This window comes from Salarias fasciatus, chromosome 15 (genome assembly GCF_902148845.1).
Source record: "Salarias fasciatus chromosome 15, fSalaFa1.1, whole genome shotgun sequence".
NCBI classification, from domain to species: Eukaryota; Metazoa; Chordata; class Actinopteri; order Blenniiformes; family Blenniidae; genus Salarias; species Salarias fasciatus.
In genome coordinates, this window is record NC_043759.1 from 17,038,319 (window position 1) to 17,055,867 (window position 17,549).

Here is a 17,549-nt window from a genome sequence, read left to right on the forward strand (position 1 = left end):
GCTAGCTAGCCGCCTAGCCGTGCCCGTAATGCGTACAGAGACAGCTCCATAAAAGGACCAGCCGGCCGGGACGGCGTGCTACCGCTAACCGGGGGGTGAGTTAGCATGACGGGGGGGAAAGATGTGAGGAACCATGAAAAAAAAAAAAAAAAACACTGCTGCACAACACACAACACTGAGAGCTACAAGTCCTCAAAGGTCCAGAGAGGCTGGTGCAGAGCGCAGGGTCCGCCGCCTCCACGACGTAGCCCCAGCCCGTAATTGAGTAGTAAAAGTGTGGCGGCTCACGTTACTCACCCAATTATTGTCACTGAAGCATCCAAGGACGGCCAGAGGTGCAGCTAATGGTCGCAACAGAGAGACGCTGTCACGTGTAGCTAACCCTAATCGGAGGAGTTAGCGGTGCTGCTAGTGGGCATAAGTCTGAGTGGAATAAGCGGACAGAGGTGCAAATGTCTGATAATGTCAAAGCAAACGCGGCGGGATGAAGCTGCGGCTGCACCCATTTAGCGCGCACGTTATCCGGCTCGGCTCGGCTCGAGCGCACTCGATCCCGGCGGGCACCGTTAGCTCGCTAGCTAGCTAGCAAGCAGGCGACTCCAGTCGAGCGTCGCTGGCTCCATCTCAGCCGGAGACACCGGGATAATTCCTGTCGTGCACCGTCGTCACCGCCATCATCATCGTCAAGTTAGCTAGCGGCTGCTGCGGGGGAACGGACGAGAGGCGGCGGCGGTGGCGGCGGCAGCGGAGGAGGAGGAGGAGGAGGATCAGCCGAGCCCCGGGATCAGCGCTGCTCCTCAGCCGAACGCGACACAAAACGCACACAACATGTGCACATCGAGAGCGTACGACAGCGATTTATGGTGTCCCTGCCGGAGGGGGCCGTTATCTTCCTCCAGATAAAGATTCACACAGCGTCAAAACGCACAAAAAGAGCGGCGGCGCACCGGGACGCTTCCGGTCCGCCTTCAAAATAAAAGAAGCGGCATCACAGCCCAGGATGCTTCCGGTTCCCCGTCAATATTAAAGCCTTTGGCACACGCGCACGTCACATTGTTTCATTTCATTCATTTGAAGAATAAAGAGCAATTTATTTTTATGTATTTTTTGTTATTGTCAATGTTCGTATCACTTACATATGTTCAAACTCAGCTACAAAAAAAAAAATTAAACACAGAGTTATTATTATCGCAATATATATTCAGACCAAAAAGATAAAAGCCAATACAATAATGCTACTTTAGATATATCAATTATGATATTGTGAACATGTTTTTAAGGTGGAACAGTTAAATTGCTTAGAAACATCACCAACAATATTTAATTAATGTTAAAGAATACATAGTGTCACAATACAAAGACATTACTTTATACTTTCATAGTTATAATATCTAATATAATCATAGGTATAGTATGTAATGAAATATTCTCAGGTATAATATTAGTTTTTGAAAAGTTTTTTTAAAGCAACATAAATGTAATTTATTTAAAATAATGAAAATAACAGTACTTCAATAATACAATATTCTTTTTATAATTGTGTTAGTGTTTGAGCAATTGTTTGAATGAAGTTTAAGTAAAGTAACAGTGGTTGCACATATTTACTCTTTTCACCGATGAATCTACAAAAAAAAAAAAAAAAAAAAAATAGGCCTTTTCCTGTCAGTGTGTTGCAGTGACATAAAACAAAACAACTCGACAAAACGAAGCACAGATACAAGCTGAAGCTATGAAAAGGATAATAATGTAATTAAAAAGATTTTCTCTGATGGATAGATCTGATTCTGGATAGGCAAACAATATCTTTCAAAAATGTTCACCTGACTGTCTCTGAGTACATAAACTCTGTTGTGAAGAGATGAAAATTTGAGCAACAAACATTTCCTGTATTTATTTGGGACCTGATCTCCTGACTTTCATCCTGAAACCAACTGGATTCGATGCTGGCTGCAACTTCTTTGCCATTTCATCATCACTGAATAAAAGCTTTGAAAGTTCATGAATGTTTCAATTTTTCTCAGAAATCTTTGGTTTGAGTCCAGACCCTGTGTGCGTGCATGAAAGGACATTTCACTGAAGTTCCTTTCATTCGAGAACTCTGATATTGTGACTGTGTGTTTTCACCCCTATGGTCTGGTGACCAGTCTGTGTAACCTGCCTTTACACAAAACAACCCAACATCTCTCCTCCTGCGTGACCTTAACTTGGATGGATGGATTTTCAGACTCCTTAGACACTGATATTCAGTGATTAACTATATTCTGCCTCCTGCTGGCTGTCTGTGTAATTGCATTGATGGTGATATTTTGCTCACAATCATCCTTCAACTTGTCAGTAATGCATTCATAAAATCACACAAAGCGAGAAACATTTGAATTTTTTTTTTTAATTGTTAAAAAAATATGTACAAAAAGGAGTCGAGAACATTATCAGTGAGACTGGAGCCCGGAGACTAGAAGCGAGCGTATGCGCTCCTCTGCGGTGCGGGCTGCGCTCCGCCCTGCTGCAGCTGGTGGCGGAGCTGCTGGGAGTACGGATCCTCCAGAGACTTGACGGACACGGTGGTTTTGGGGCCCGTCTTCCACTCGATTCCGCTCTCGTCCACCACGGACGCCTCCACGGTGACGGTGTGCGTGCCCAGGATGGAGAAGTTCAGCAGGAACTGCGTGCTGAAGTAGTCGTTGTGAGGCTCCACGCGCTGCTCGATCTCGTTCATTTTGGCTTCCAGTGGAATCTGAAAAATTAAAAAAAAATGACCCAGGAGGTGAAGCTGTGGTAAATAAGTCTTCAGAGGATTGCTGTTGCTGAAGGTTCAACACATTGTAGAACACAAATCAAAGCTATTTTTCAAACTTGCCATTTCGTTGGAGGCCCCGCCCACCTTTTAGAATTCACACACGCACTCGCTGAAGAGTCTCTGTACCTTGTAGTCGGGCCCGGTCTTGCTCTGGAGGACCGAGGTGACGTTGAGGCAGACGGACTGAATCTTCCTGAAGAGGCCCGGGGTGGAGCCGTGCTGCACCACGCCCTCCACCTTCAGGGTCAGCTGCTGGTTGTTCTGCACGGGGATCGGCTCGCTTGGCGTGCGCGGAGATGGAGACAGGGCGAGCTGGAGAGGACATGAACCTCAGTGGTCATCAAGATGTATCAACAAATCCATTTCTATCATCTAGTATGTCTTTACATATGATCAGCAACGGTTGTGAACTCTCATTTCGCATTGCCTCATGAAGATATTACATGTTTTTTGTTGTGTGTTTCTGTTCGACGAGATGGAGAGAAAATGTTCACCTTGATGCTGGTCGACTGGAGCTTCTGGAAGAAATATCTCTGGAAAGACAGCGGCACCTTCAGCAGGGCTATGACGGCGTCACACAGACAACTGGTGTGCTGGAAAACACAAACACAGATTCTCTTTCTACATTTAAAAATCACTTTTAAAAGATCAAACTTTTATTCTGAAAGACTGCAGCCTCAGATGAGTGTCAGACTGGAGCATCTTTGACCCTCAGAGGTCAGGGTTCAACTCACCAGGTGTGAAACGGGAGGGTGCTTCTTGCCGAGGCTCTCCACCTCCTCCAGCACGCGGTTGAAGACCGACGTCATGCGCCGCTCGTATTCGCTCTCGGTCTGGACCGAGCCCAGGGTGCCGTAGTCCTGGAAACTGGACGAGGGGAAGAGACGACGTGTTGGAAGAGTCTGAGAGCAGAGCTCTTTAAAGGACACTAAACAGCCAGGAGAGTTTCCCTCTCCCGCCGATCACCGCATTTTTCCAGGTGATCTTGAGACGCATACCAGTTAGGCATGCAAGCAAATGTTTATTTACACTATGAATTGTGGGATACACCTGTTAGATTGCCAGGTGTAGTAGGAGCTGTTGATGAAGCAGTTTGTCTACTCTCCCTCTGAGGGCTCTCATGTGACAGTCAGCTTTAGGTAACACCAACACAGGTCGTGTCCTTTCGAAAAGATCAATAGAACGGCGCTCGTGGTTGGGACAGGAGTAAACACTACAACCCAAACAGCTGACGCCCTCTCTGATATCCGTCTTTACACGTCTATCCTGCTGGAGTCTGGGTGTGGCTAGACAGATCTCTTAACACTGTGGGCCTCTGTTGTGTTTCATTGTTTCGACACTTCATTCTTAACATTCGAGCTGTTTGCGGCTGTCGGCGTCGCGCTCACCCGGCCGTCTGCGGATCCAGTATCAAAGCTTCGATCACGTGGGAGACGAGCAGGCAGCTCTGCTGTTGTCTGCACGGAGAGTTGAGGGAAAAACAGAGCAGAGCAGAGTCGACGGTGCTAACCGACAGGTCTGCAAACGGGACGGCGCGTTCAAAGATACAGCTCCACGTTGCGGAGGGTGGCGTAATCGGCGTCGAAGGAGGACTGGTGCAGATCGGCGTAGCGGGCGGCGAGACTTCTGAACTCGTCCATGCACACTTTCATCTGGAATAAATGGAGAAAAAAAACCGGCAGTTATTTCACGGCCCGCCACATCAGAGAGCATTTATTCCTCCTGGATGAACAAATCCTGGCATGTGACCGTCCTCTCAGATCATCTATTTGGAGAATTTGATCATACAGAGCGGTAAATCAAAGCTGACGGGACGTGACGAGACCTGACGTGACAGAGAAGGTAGAAAAATTACACGATTAAAGCTGAAGGTTAAAAGCCCAACGTTTATAGCTACAAGCCTCTATTTTACACATTTATCTTCCTAATACAGAGATTCTCTCTGAATGAATGGCTCTATGCTGATCAGGTTTCAAATCCTCTTATGATGTGGTGAATGTGTGTTTTACATATATATTTCTACGAATGTTTAAGAAAGTATCTTTTCGGAATCTACTTTCAGCATCCTTGAAGACCACTGCTGTTAAATGTTTCATCACAATCTCTAAAACGAACACAGACCTTTCTGGACCAAAAGATCGAGATGTCGATGTATTCCAGCAATCAGAAAACCACATTTATACAACGCTGAATTATTCATGGGACCCCGAAGGTGTTTTCTGCGCAAAGCGCATGCACTTTGGTTTGATTGATACGAGTGTGGTATTTAGCAAAGTTGAACCAAGTGAAAGAGTTAAATCAATTCCGATGTCAATAAAATTAAATTCAATTAAAACTCCGCCATCTTACCTGCATGGAGATGCGGCCGCACCGCTGCAGGTCGTTCCCCGAGGTGAGGGCGATGGTGGTGGCGATGGCCGGAGGGGGGCTGGTCTTCAGGCTGTTGCAGGTGCAGATGAGCTGCGAGAGGGCCTGCAGGGTGTCGATCCGCAGCTTGATGAAGTCGCACTGGAAGGTGAGCGGGCTCAGAGGAGTGCTGGCAGCCTGCAGGGACGTGGACACGCGGGCCACGGTCAGGAGGAGCCAAAACGATCTGCTGTGAAGTCGGGTCCGAAAGCGGCCGGGCCGGCCCGTGAGAGAGGCCCAACTGACCGTGAGGGAGGCGATGCCTTTCTGGTAGGAGCGCAGGGCCTCCGCGATGGCGGTCATGGCGCCGCTGTAGTCTCCGTCCTCCACGTGAGTCAGGCACTGCTCGGCCTGGGAGAACTCCTTCAGGCTGTTCAGCCAGAAGTAGAAGTGCTCCGACGCCACGCGGGTCCGCAGGCACTGGTACAGCTCGCTGGAGAACTCGTGGCATCCCTGTGGATCAACCGCCACAGCGGTGACATTTCCCGCTGCGGGGCTCCTTCCGACGCCTCTGCTGAGAGAACATTTACTCACCATGCGGGAGGCCTGGCGAGCGATGCGATACACCGTCCAGCCATTTGCGACGTTCTCCAGCTGCTGTTTGATGACGGTTTTTACTTCAGCCGAAAGAGACGACTGGCTAGCAACAAAAATCACTGTTGCCAGGGAAACCTGCAGAAATCACAGAAGGGGGGACGAGATGAGACGACAAAACCAGATATACAAAAAAATCCTTCAGGCTTGTTTTGCTGCTCGCAACATGGTTTATATATTATAAACCTGCAAAACCATAACATGTCATTTTTAACAGCGACATCTTGACCTGTGTTTTTCTACACTGATGATCAGTTTCATTTTTTTATATCTATGGATTCAAATTTTCTTTAAAACCCAATCGCTCGGCCACACTGTGCGTGCCTCGTGCAGCTTCTCTCACCAGGAGCTCCTGCTGCTTGTCGGTGGAGGAGTGGCTGGCCACTCGGTACAGGTCCACCAGATCTCCCAGCATGCCGTCGCCCAGCACGGGCAGGTGGGTGGCGATGGCCGACAGGGCGTGGCACATGAGGACGCGGGACGAGTCGCAGGACAGGTGGAGCTGGCCCAGCAGGAAGTCCACGGCCGACTGGCTGAGGTTGGGCCGGCTCTTCAGCAGCTTGACCAGTGAGGTGAGGACCGTCTGTCACATGGACGATACCGCAGCACGCCGTCAGATAAAGTCTAAACATGGCTGGCATAGATAAAGCATCAGACGAACACAGGCTGCTAACTGTAATGTCTTTATAACATTGAGAGAGACAAGGCAGGCGGTTATTAAGCCTGACTCGTGATGTTTTTCATGAAGACATAAAACAGAAAGCAGTGTCTGACTTTGAGTGTTGCCTGAGCACTGGAGCTGCTGTCCTGGCTGCAGAGCATCAGAAGCGACTCCACCCCCAACACCGTGTCCTGCTCCAGCTGCACCACGTCTGATGGAGGGACCACACACCGGGCCGTCAAGGGAGCGGACAACGTCTTCAAAAGGCACAAAAACACTTCGACCAAACCTTTTTCCGGACAAGAAATGGCGATGTTGGAGAGCACGATGACCCCGTGAGCCGCCACGGCCAGGTTGCTATGGTAACAACATTCCTGTGCCAGTTTAACCAGGTCAGTGAGCCGTGGAGGAACCGAGGAGCCACCTGAGGAAAGCAAAGTTTACAAGACACAGCTCAGGAATGACACAGCAAAAAAAAAAAAAAAAAAATAAACCCTGTCTGTAATAAACCAGCTGTACCTGTCATGCTGCTGAAATACTGTTTGATTGCAATAGTTCCTGAGAGGGTGGATAAGACGGACAGCATTCCCAGCTTCAAGCTGTTGTACGGGACGGCCAAAGCACATTCGCACAGGGTCTGGAGACACAGACGTAATGGGATCATTTTAAAATGTTCAGCTTTGGTCACAACGGCGATCAGTCGCAAAGTGCCAGACTCTCTACCTGGGTGTTTTCTCTGAGCCACAGGTGAGGAGCTTTTTTCGCCAGGAACTTCAGGTCGTTCACAGCCAGTCGTTTCACTGCTTGTCTCGGATCATCTTTCAGGTATTGAAGGAGAAGCTGTAACTGTGAGAATCAAAGCAAAATAATGACCGCTTAGGGGGAAGGAGTGGACACTTAAACATGAGCTGAAATCAAGACAGACATGACTGAAACCTCCTCTCAGAAGTAAACTTTTATAAAACAGTTGTTTGATTATTGGAAATTGAACTGACAGTTGTCTACAAGTAAGTACAAAGATTGACAAATGTATTAAATTTTAACTTTGCCATGTTGAACAAAAAAGCAGCAGGTGTTTAGAGAAAAAGAGGAAGTTTGATTCTTACATCTGTACTCTGACAGGAAATTCAGTTCCGGATGGAATTCATGCAAACTGGAGCTGCACATTAGTGTTGTGGAAAACAAACACTCTGGCTTCATGGTGAGGACGACCAACTATAGCTGTGAATTTAAGTGTGTTTCTCTCTGTTTGTCCTGTGATGGACTGTAAACCCATTCAGATTCACCCTAATCTCACTCAGGCGAGATCAGCTGAAGCCCAGAGGTTCGTGCCGGTGCAGGACGTGCAATATTACGATCATCTCATCCTGCTGATGTGAGGATACCTGCTTGGGGATGTCGATGAGGGAGGAAGCCGCCAGCTGCGTGAAGGTGTGCAGAGAGACGATGACCATCGGGGTGGAGGGGTAAGAGTTGACCAGGTCCTGCAGGAGCTCTCTGCTGCTGGAGGCCAAGCTGGCATCGTGATGCATGTGCTGCAGCATGGGGATCAGCTTCAGCTTCAGCTCCACCGGATTGTCCAAACCTGAGAGGAGGGAGGAGAAGAAGAGCCAAACAGCAAAATGAAATATCGATTACTCATTCTCACTGTCAACTTCTATTATCTGTGATGTTTTCAATAAAAATCAAATATTTTACCTTGAATCATTTCACTGACTTTGTTGCAAATTCCTGCTGCAAAATCTCTGCAAAATAAAAAATAGTTAAACAGTTATACTACACAAAAGCACTGTGAAATACAATGATTTCACCATCAGTCACTAAACCACGAGTGGAACTAAAGTTGAGAATAGAAATGAATGATTAAATGATTACTTTGAACCACAATGAAAAAGAATTAAATGATCAAAGCAAATCAAAACAGAAATATTCAAATCAAAAAGTTATTTCTCCCCCATTCGATATAATCAATCAGTTTGCCTGATCAGCTCTGAAGCTCGGCCTGATGGGTGACTTACTTAGACTGTGCAGAGAAGCTCGCAGCGGCGAAGATCGCAGCCTCCACTTCCACATTGTCGTGAGAGTCCAGGCTCTGACGAATACTGTGGTGGGCGTTCTTCCTCTCGGGGATGATGGAGGCCAAGCTGCCAAGCATCCTGAAGAGAGGAAACAGCAGGAGGAGAAAAACGTGATTATTGCCAAACGTGAAAAAAATATATGTTTCAGTGGCAATATGAGGATGTTTGGCTTCTCAGTTTTACAGATCGGCACCATTTTCAGCTTGCGCTATAGGCTTGGCTAATTTATCAGATTCCCTTTGTGCTGCAACTGGGATTCAAACCCAGGAAACTCAAACTCAGGAAGTGAAAGACTGAAGCCAAAGGTGTGAGAACTGACCAAACCTGCACATATTTCAGGATGTCTAATTAAATTGTTTTTGGTTTTTATTGTGATATGTATAAATTATGGTTTCATTTAGTTTCCCAGTGTACTGTGTCTGTTTTCACTCTCACCTCAGAGTGATCGCTCTGGCCACGGGATCGTTGCTATGAATGACTGAAAACACCCGCTTCACAAATTCGTCCACGTTGAGAATCTTCTCCAAGTGCTTCTCGCTCTGCTGAGTCACTTTGAGCACACAGAGGCGCAGAAAGTTGTTGCTGAAAAAAAGAAAAATCAGAGATGTTTCCAAATTATTAACTTGCTCTGTGACCTGAGTCAAACCTGCTGCTTTAAAGTCAATTAGTGAACCACAAAGCTCTGCAAATAGCTGTAATAATAATTCTTGAGAAGTGTGAGAGTGGTAAGATTTACAAATACACTGTTTCTTTTCTTGTTTTACAATCACAGCATCCCTTTCATGGTGTTGTTTTTATTAATTTTCCCCTAATATTGTGATCTGTTTTCTCTCCTGTGGCCAATATGTAAGAAATACCAGGGATGTTCAATCTAGACAGGTAAACAGTCACAAACATGATGATGGACGACATCACGCTACACCTATACGGGCAATGTTTCTGGACTGTAGGTGGAAACAAGAGTACCTGGACAAAACTCACACAAACGCTACCAAATTGTATAATTCCTGATAACTATTCTCACATTTATTTCATGTTTATAATCTTTACATTTTAAAATTGCAGAGCATGAATACATGGTGCATGGAAACATGATTAATAGCAGCTCAGAGTCTTCTAGATGTGTATTTTGCATATGTTAACACAATAACAATAAATTCATCATGTCTTGTGCAGCCCTAAGATCGTTTTATTTGCAACTGAACACATGGAGCAGGCTTCAGGAGCTGTCTTCCTCTCACCCCAGCCTGAAGATGTCAGCCAGCTTGAGGAAGGCAGAGTTGATGAGGATGGGGAAGGGGTACTTCTGGAACAGTTTGGGGAACAGGACCACCGCCTCGCACTGCTCCCCTGGCTTTCCAGACCGCAGCCCTGAAACAAAAACACACTTTAACTCAAACAAACTGAGAAAAAAAAACCCCACAAAAACCCTCAGTCTCTTATCACTGAGCCACATGCTAATTCGTTAGCATGGCAGCTAACCTTTGTCCAGCTCCATGAGAGCGGAGTTCGCGTCCAGCTCCTGCTCGCCATAGCAAGCCTCAGAGAGGAAGGAGCGGGCGGTGGAAAGCGACATTTTAACCTCTGGTTATCGCTGAAAACACTTTAAAGAGCCATGAACCTCTCAGAATGACACCGTGCAGGCTCAGCGAGCCGACAACTTCCGGTCTGGAGTTTTTCACAGTAAAAGGCTTCTTTCAAAAAGAGGGAAGTTCAGTGTATTTACCATTAAGCTAATTTGTGGCATGAATACATATATTACTGCGTATTGAGGTGCACAGTATTCTCTATTATTGTATGACACGATATGTTTTCTTTGTTTCTGTGATGTTTTTTGATTATTTTCTCTGGACTTTTTTGGTTCTGACATTTTGACTAAATTATTCAGGCTGTTGGTTGATGAAAGTGTTGTGAATCAGTTCAGATTCCTTTATTGTGTATGGTATTGATGATTTACCTTGGCTTGCATGTGTGTGTGTTTCCTCTTACAACCCACAAGCATGCAAGTGAGATTAAACTGTGGCCTGAACTGCCTGTGAAAGTCAATGCTTGTTGGATCCTAACATGTCACCAAGCAATAAAATGTAATGGTGAAATATAAATGGCTATAACTGTTGATAATAATATCAGTCACATCTATTTGTTAGAAATTGTCAGAAAAAGTCTCTTTTAACCAGCCTTTACAAAGCGCGGCACAAGAATACGGAAGCGGAAGTGACGCTCCGGTTTCCACCAATGACAGTGTGAGACGTCATTTTCGCGGGGGATTCAGTCCTGCTGTTGAACGCATCCGATCGCGGGAAAGACGAAGTGCCAGCACAAGGAGCAGAGGAAGCTGACATCCAGCAGACATCCAAAAGTTTCTCTGTCTTTTTACTAACCGTTGTTGGAGATCTCTTCCTGCCGGAGAGCAGCGATGCTTTTCCGCTCCATAGTCGACAGAGGAGTGGGCAGAAGGAGGCAGAACGGTGAGGAAACGGCTACGATGCATGGTTCATTCAGTGGGCTCCGATTGCAGCTGCTGGTGGTTCATTTGAGCGTGCTAGCTTAGCTTTTTTGTATTTTAAGCACCTGAAGCTGTTACAGATACAGTTTGAACATTTGTTGACGGCAAACAAGAAGAGTCTGAAAGAGTTTTGAATATTTGTGCTCAATTCCAACCGCTGTTCTCGTGTTTCACCTCATTGTCATTGGCTAGTGTCTTCATTGTCAGTGTATTTTAAAGCTGATTTCTCAGACAAAAAAAGTATTTATAGAATTATTAGTTGCAGCAGGAGCAATTTAGTGTTTTTTTTTCTGTGCAGATATAAAATAGTATCATTCTCTATTAAATAAATAAACTTATATGCTGCCAAAAATGCAGATCAGTTTCAGTGATAATGTAAAATCTGAGTGTACTCGGTAACTGTACAGTTATGAAAAAAATATCAGTTGAAATGCAATTTCCTGAAAAATACAACTCAGTTACCATGGGAGGAAACCAGAGCACCCAGGGAATCAAAACCAGACAACAACATTCCAGCTCCAAACAGACAGACTCCATGCATAATAATAAATATGCAATGTCAAGTGGGTTGAAGACTTTGTGTAATAATCAGATGAGTTTTTGACGAGAAAAATGAAAATCTCTCCTAAACTTGTAGTTTGTATGCATACGTAATCTGTTAAAGCTCATCTTAACAGCTTTGGATGAAAAAATGTTATGTAACTAACATTTCCCCAGGATCTCACCTTAAATACTGAACAGCCTTCAGTACTGTAAAGCAATGGAGCAAATGATGCTACTGAATGTTGTTCTTGCAGCGCGCCCTGCAGATCCATGCCCCAAATTCCCCCTGAGCTCTCTGCTGGAAGGCTACAAGTGCATCCGACACGATGAGCACATCTCCTACGGGAACCTGGGTGACTCTGTGCCACCGTTTGGATTAGCTTTCTCCTCTGGTAATGCACTTTATTTTTTCAAATCATGTGCGAGAAGGACAAAGCTGTAATATTTGTGTTTAACTGTAATTTGTGTGTTTTCAGTCGGGAGCCTGCAGGACGTGCTGGCAGCTGCTAATGAGGAGGGGATCGTTAGGATTTACAACACAGAGAACCGTGAACAGCCACTTCTTAAAGGTAGCTGGAGCGATTTGGGATTTCGCAGGAGTGTGTCGGATCATTGCAAAGTGTCTATAACTTGTGTGTGAACGTTGCAGAGTGGTTGGCTCATGAGAATGCAGTGTTTGACATCGCCTGGGTACCGGGGGAGTCTCAGCTGGTGAGTGCACTTTTGCTTTCCCTCATCAGGAAGTGTCGATCAAACAGATCCTGTTCCTCTGGAAACTGAATGCGGAGAAAATAGTTTGAATGTAAAGAATATGGCACAATATTTGCTGAATATGAAGGATCTTTTCATTTCCTTTTTAATGAAGTGCCAGTTTGTGTCCATAACCTCGACTTTAAGTCCTTCTTTTGGTTCCTGTGTGGTGTGATTCCCGTTAGGTGACCGCTGCAGGTGATCAGACGGCCCGGCTTTGGGATGTGAGGTCCGGGGACCTGCTGGGCAGCTTTAAGGGCCACCTCTGCAGCCTCAAGTCTGTGGCTTTCAGTCCAAGTGAGAAAGGTACTCCTCATATGTCCAGGTGTGGGACGCAGGGTCACCAAGTGGACGGTTAAATTCTTAATGTTGTTTATTTCTCCTGTGAATCAGCTGTGTTCAGCACTGGGGCCAGAGATGGAAACATTATGGTCTGGGACACCAGGTGCAGCAAAAAAGGTAAGCAGAGACTTGAGTTTTGCTTAAATGAAGCTTGTGAAGCTTCGTGTGTGTGAACAGATTTCATCCCCACAGTTCACCTGCTCACGTGTGAACGTTTGACTTCTCAGATGGTTACTACAGACAGGTGAAGCAGATCAGCGGCGCTCACAACAAATTCGAACCAAACCCCCCGTCCAAGACAAAAAAGAAGCGGGGCAGCATGCGCGGCATGGCCCCCAGCGTGGTGAGTTTGTGGGAATGAATGTTGATAAATATATATTGATATAATATCAATACATTACAGCTTGTAAAACTGAACAACCATCGAAGGATTAAAAGCTTTTGTTTATGAATAAGGAAGCTCAATACATGTATATTTTGTATGATTATATTCCAGATAGCTAACTTTGTTGTGTGTCTTTCTACTGAAGTTGACATTTACTGTTATCTTCTCCATCCTCACATTTAAACCGGAACCCTCCCTTGAAATAATTATTGAAGTTATTTGTCTTTTTCTGCCGTCCTTCACCTAAAAATACAAAACACAAAGTTTTACATGATGCACTGCTGGCAAGTGAGGGGTTGATCTCACATCATACGGAGGAGAAATCCAGTAGAAAACCATATTCATGCTGTAATATTTGGCGTCATGTGGGTTTTCCTGTTTGGGATCTTGTTGCAGGACACCCAGCAGAGCGTCACCGTCGTGCTGTTTCGGGATGAACACACACTCGTCTCCGCCGGGGCAGTTGACGGGTACAAACACTCTCAGATCATCAGAATGAAACAACTGCAAAAGCCAGGAAACTTTAAATGGTAATTTATATCTGTTTTTTCCCCCCCACTTTTTTTTTTTTTTTTTAATTTAGAGTAATCAAGATGTGGGATCTGAGGAAGAACTACACTGCTCACTGTCAAGACCCCGTGCCTCTGCAGATGTACCCGTACCCCGGCTCCTGCATGCGCACCAGGCTGGGTCAGTCTCACTCTCCTCGGACTCCATCGTGTGCCTTCGATAAGCAAACGACCACGAACCGGCTGAATGAGCTGCTCCTGTGCGTTTCAGGTTACTCCGGACTCGCCCTGGACTCCTCCAGGTCCAACGTCATGTGCAACTGCACAGACGACAACATCTACATGTTCAATGTTTGTGGGATCAGAACTACTCCAGGTAAACTACCTCTCCGTTCTCACTAGATGGAGCTGAAGTCCTGCACTTTAACTTACTTTTATTGAGTCTATTGAATGGTGTGAAGACACTTAAACACAAGAAATCATGATTAAATCCAGTGTAGACTTTAGACGTTAGACTGACCCCGGCTCTCTCATTGATATCCCCCTGTTTTTGTCCACAGTGTCAGTTTTCAGCGGCCACCAAAACTCCTCCTTCTACGTCAAGTCCTCTCTCAGCCCCGATGACCAGTTCCTGGCCAGCGGCTCCAGCGACAACAACACATACATCTGGAAGGTCAAATCACGCCGCCGTCAATAGATCTCGCTCGAGCAGAAGCTTCCTTGCTCGGCTCAGCTCTTCGACGGTCAGAGAATGAATGGTTTCTAACTAATTTTTGGTTCATTGTAGATCTCCGACCCTCAACATCCTCCTGTGATCCTTCAAGGCCACAGCGAAGAGGTGACGTCCGTCGTCTGGTGCCCCTCCGATTTCACTAAGGTAAACCACAACTGGCAAAACCCTTCCTTCTGAAACCAGACTGCACGCTCACTGGGGCAGCATTTCTTGACCTTTGACCCTTTGCCCTGCTGATGGGTATGGTAGTCCTTGACTGGTTGCCATGGAGGGTTGTAGTCCTCATAGCCTCATTACATCTCACTTTGTAATTGTACTTTTTATCTGAAATGTGAGTAAAACTCAGAATAATCGAACTGGTAGGGGGGGAAAAAAGGGAAAAAAACATTAAAAATTCCAAAAGCACCACCGTAAACTTCAGGATTTACACTCAGATCTTCGCGCTAGCCCCAAAACAAACATATTTCCTGATTTCATTCCAGTTTGTACTGTTTTTATTTCTCATAATGTTGCTTCTTTCTTTTCCTGTTTCTCCTATTGAAATAGTAAAACTGCACAGCAGTGATCAGTCCTATCAGTCTGTATAAACTGTTGACTGTAGAGTGGATTTATTTGAGCCAGTCTTCCCACAACCGTGTCGCAGTCATTAGCCGCAGTTACATGGAGCATGAGTAATCTGATTAACCACAGATCTGATTAAAATTGCATCATGTGAACACTTCTTTCTGATTAGATTGGACGCCATCTGAATGAAATTAGGATCAGGTCCGTGGAGTTTGGTCTGGAAACAATTGTCAGAGCTTTTTGTGACGTTACAACGCTTCACACGCTCCGTTTCTGTGCTTCAAACATGAAATGAACTCTCCTCTAAAGGAAAAAATTGGGCGTTTTTTTTTTTTTTTTTTTTTTTTTTTTTTTTTTGCTGAGGATGTTTCCGATGAGTGTGTGTTCAGTCCGTCCTCTCCGCCGTCTGCTGACAGATTGCTTCCTGTTCTGATGACCACACTGTGCGGATCTGGAGGCTCCACCGGGAAGCGGATGGAGCTCCATCATCAGTGGGAGAGGCTAACCTTGTTGGCTGGGCTCGTCCTGTGTCTGTCTCCAGTAAGTGTCTTTCTATCCTGCATTTGTTTTGTTTTTTTTAGGGGGTCTGTCATGAGGTGACCGATATAAACCTCTGTGGTTCGTTCATTTAGCGTGAGGCAAGAAATTGAAAGTAAAAGATAAAAATGTGTTTTTATTCTGTAAGTGTGAGGCTCTGACTTACTGGATTGTTTTGCTGTTCAGGGCCTCCGGTCCGAGCTGAGTGCACCCCCGCCAAGAACCAGAGGAAGGAGAGTGTGTGGGGTCTGTGCTCCCCTCAGCCCGCCTCCTGCGCCCCCAGCGGCGCCGCCTTACCTCTGTCCACCAGCACCGCCTCGCCGGCCCCGTCCCAGAACGCCAAGTCGGCCGCAGTTCGCCAGAGATCGCCGACCTCCATCGAGCAGTGGCTGTCCCCGGTCGGCCTGGGGTCCCCGTCTCAGGACAGCCCCCCGCCGCGCCGGGTCCTCAGCGCGTGCCCCCAGGACCCCGCCGGCAGCGCCTCTCCCACCGAGCGCCGGGCCAAACGCCGGCTGGAGACCGGGGGCGCGTCGCCTCCGTGCTGCGACAGAGCGGACCGGTGCGGCTGCGTCGCCGAACTGTACCCCTCAACCAAGAGGAACCGGGCCCCCTCCGGGGTCTGCGGCCCCCCCGGGGACAGCTCGGAGCGAACGGACTCGGAGGACGGCGTCAAGCCGGCCTCGACGACACGGACTGACAAGGAGAACCGCTCTCCCAGGACCATCAACTGGCTGTCGGTGATGGGTCAGAAGATGAAGAAAGGTCAAAGAAGCCCCAGAACTCCCAGAAGCTCCAGGAAACACGAGGTCAAGAGCCCAGCTGCAGCCGTGAGTAACATCAGGATACACGTTTCTTTTACCATTTGTAAAGACAAGGATCTGGATAGTTCTACACCATATGAGAACAAACATGCTGTGTTCGTATTGCAATAGTATCTGTGGAACTGTTTCCAACTCTGATTGATGTCTCTCTCCTTTTTTGTGTTGTTTAGATAAAAGCTACAATTGACTGTTATTTTCCCTTTTTTTTCCCTCAGAATGTCCTCTCACCTCAAAGCATGAAGAAGATCTCTGTGTACTTCACCAAAAAACCTCAAGAGTAAAACCATATAATACACCCTTCAAGACACTTTGTTTCTATAGTTGGATTTCTTTATTGGAAGCTCAAAGACCAAAATCCAGATCGATACTTGGATTAGATGAACCCGAGGTGCAAGAAGACTCATGAAACTGTCAAACTGAAGGCTTCAGTTTTGACTTTCAGAGGCAGAGATTTTTATTGACTTTTTTTTTTTTCTTCCTGTGCAGAATCGGACGTTGAGTATTAAAAGTTTGTTTAATCTTCTCCTTTGCCCCAACTTCACCATTTTAAGAGATTCTCTAGTATTTAATACAAGACACTCTTTTAATGAAATTGTTCAGCCGGTTGAAGCGGTGAATGTCCTCTCTGTAGATAAACAAAAGACTCAACAGGACTGTACATTTTAAATCCTGTATTTGCTTGTTTTATAACATTAAATTGGAATCAGTCGGCCATGACGCCTGCCACGTTTCAAAACAAGAGCTGTAATTTTGTATTTTTAGGTTTTTTTTCACAGGTTTCATCATCCATTGAAAGAGGGCTGATGTCCATCTATGTTTCTAAGCAAATACTGAAGTTGTTAATTTTGTACAAAAAACCCTGTTATTATTGCTTTTGGTTATTTGTATTTAATTGCTGCAAAAAGTTTAATAAATTTAGAAAGTTTTCAGGATTTTATTGAAAGCTTTGTTTTGTTTACATTCATCTTCACTACTTCATTCAGCTCAAGCTGATGGGATGCCGGGTGACTGGACTGATTCAAACATTCAGAGTTTCACCTTTTAATACATGAAAACCTGAAATACAATTTCTAAGATTAAGATGTTTCATAAGAATGAATGTTCATCCTCTTGGCTTGTTTTTTCTTTTCTTTTACAATATCTTAATGACATCTTGTAAAGCAAAAAATGTCCAGAAAAGCATCTAAAGCTGTTGCAATATGCATTTTTTTTAAACTCATCCCTTGAGGGGAATTTTCAAAATTTGCATGGTGGTTTAGTTCACACTTAACTTTATTGTGTTACATTAAAATTATTACAATTACATAAGAAAAAAGCACGCTA

The 17,549-nt window shown here is 45.6% G+C and overlaps 3 protein-coding genes and 1 long non-coding RNA gene across 5 annotated transcripts in view; 2 read left to right on the forward strand and 2 right to left on the reverse strand.

Annotated features, from left to right (window-relative positions):
• lpgat1 (lysophosphatidylglycerol acyltransferase 1) overlaps positions 1-950 on the reverse strand; it is a 42,930-nt gene extending 41,980 nt beyond the window's left edge. For both annotated transcript variants that reach the window (XR_003932964.1, XM_030109865.1), the window contains exon 1: positions 298-950. The gene's annotated coding sequence lies outside the window, so the exon portion shown is untranslated. The remainder of the gene's footprint in view (positions 1-297) is intronic.
• Positions 951-2,411: 1,461 nt separating this feature from the next.
• ints7 (integrator complex subunit 7) lies at positions 2,412-10,183 on the reverse strand. The gene is made up of 20 exons (XM_030110532.1): positions 10,019-10,183; positions 9,778-9,907; positions 8,972-9,118; positions 8,477-8,614; positions 8,157-8,203; positions 7,844-8,043; positions 7,182-7,304; positions 6,978-7,095; positions 6,748-6,882; positions 6,572-6,669; positions 6,141-6,380; positions 5,738-5,875; positions 5,450-5,656; positions 5,147-5,341; positions 4,346-4,449; positions 4,186-4,254; positions 3,532-3,664; positions 3,292-3,390; positions 2,924-3,109; positions 2,412-2,734 (listed from the first exon to the last, which is right to left on the reverse strand). Exons 1-20 carry the CDS (start codon positions 10,110-10,112, stop codon positions 2,453-2,455), a joined length of 2,883 nt encoding a protein of 960 aa, XP_029966392.1. The 5' UTR covers positions 10,113-10,183; the 3' UTR covers positions 2,412-2,452.
• LOC115402106 (uncharacterized) lies at positions 7,067-7,891 on the forward strand. Its single transcript, XR_003933082.1, has 4 exons — positions 7,067-7,205; positions 7,284-7,465; positions 7,581-7,659; positions 7,760-7,891. It is a non-coding gene; the product is annotated as an uncharacterized LOC115402106 (long non-coding RNA).
• Positions 10,184-10,871: 688 nt separating the features above from the next.
• dtl (denticleless E3 ubiquitin protein ligase adapter) lies at positions 10,872-16,642 on the forward strand. The gene is made up of 15 exons (XM_030110349.1): positions 10,872-11,004; positions 11,840-11,977; positions 12,062-12,154; positions 12,235-12,296; positions 12,521-12,641; positions 12,729-12,794; positions 12,905-13,020; positions 13,459-13,532; positions 13,646-13,752; positions 13,843-13,947; positions 14,132-14,244; positions 14,359-14,448; positions 15,285-15,408; positions 15,592-16,232; positions 16,442-16,642. Exons 1-15 carry the CDS (start codon positions 10,953-10,955, stop codon positions 16,505-16,507), a joined length of 1,968 nt encoding a protein of 655 aa, XP_029966209.1. The 5' UTR covers positions 10,872-10,952; the 3' UTR covers positions 16,508-16,642.
• The last annotated feature ends 907 nt before the right edge of the window (positions 16,643-17,549 follow it).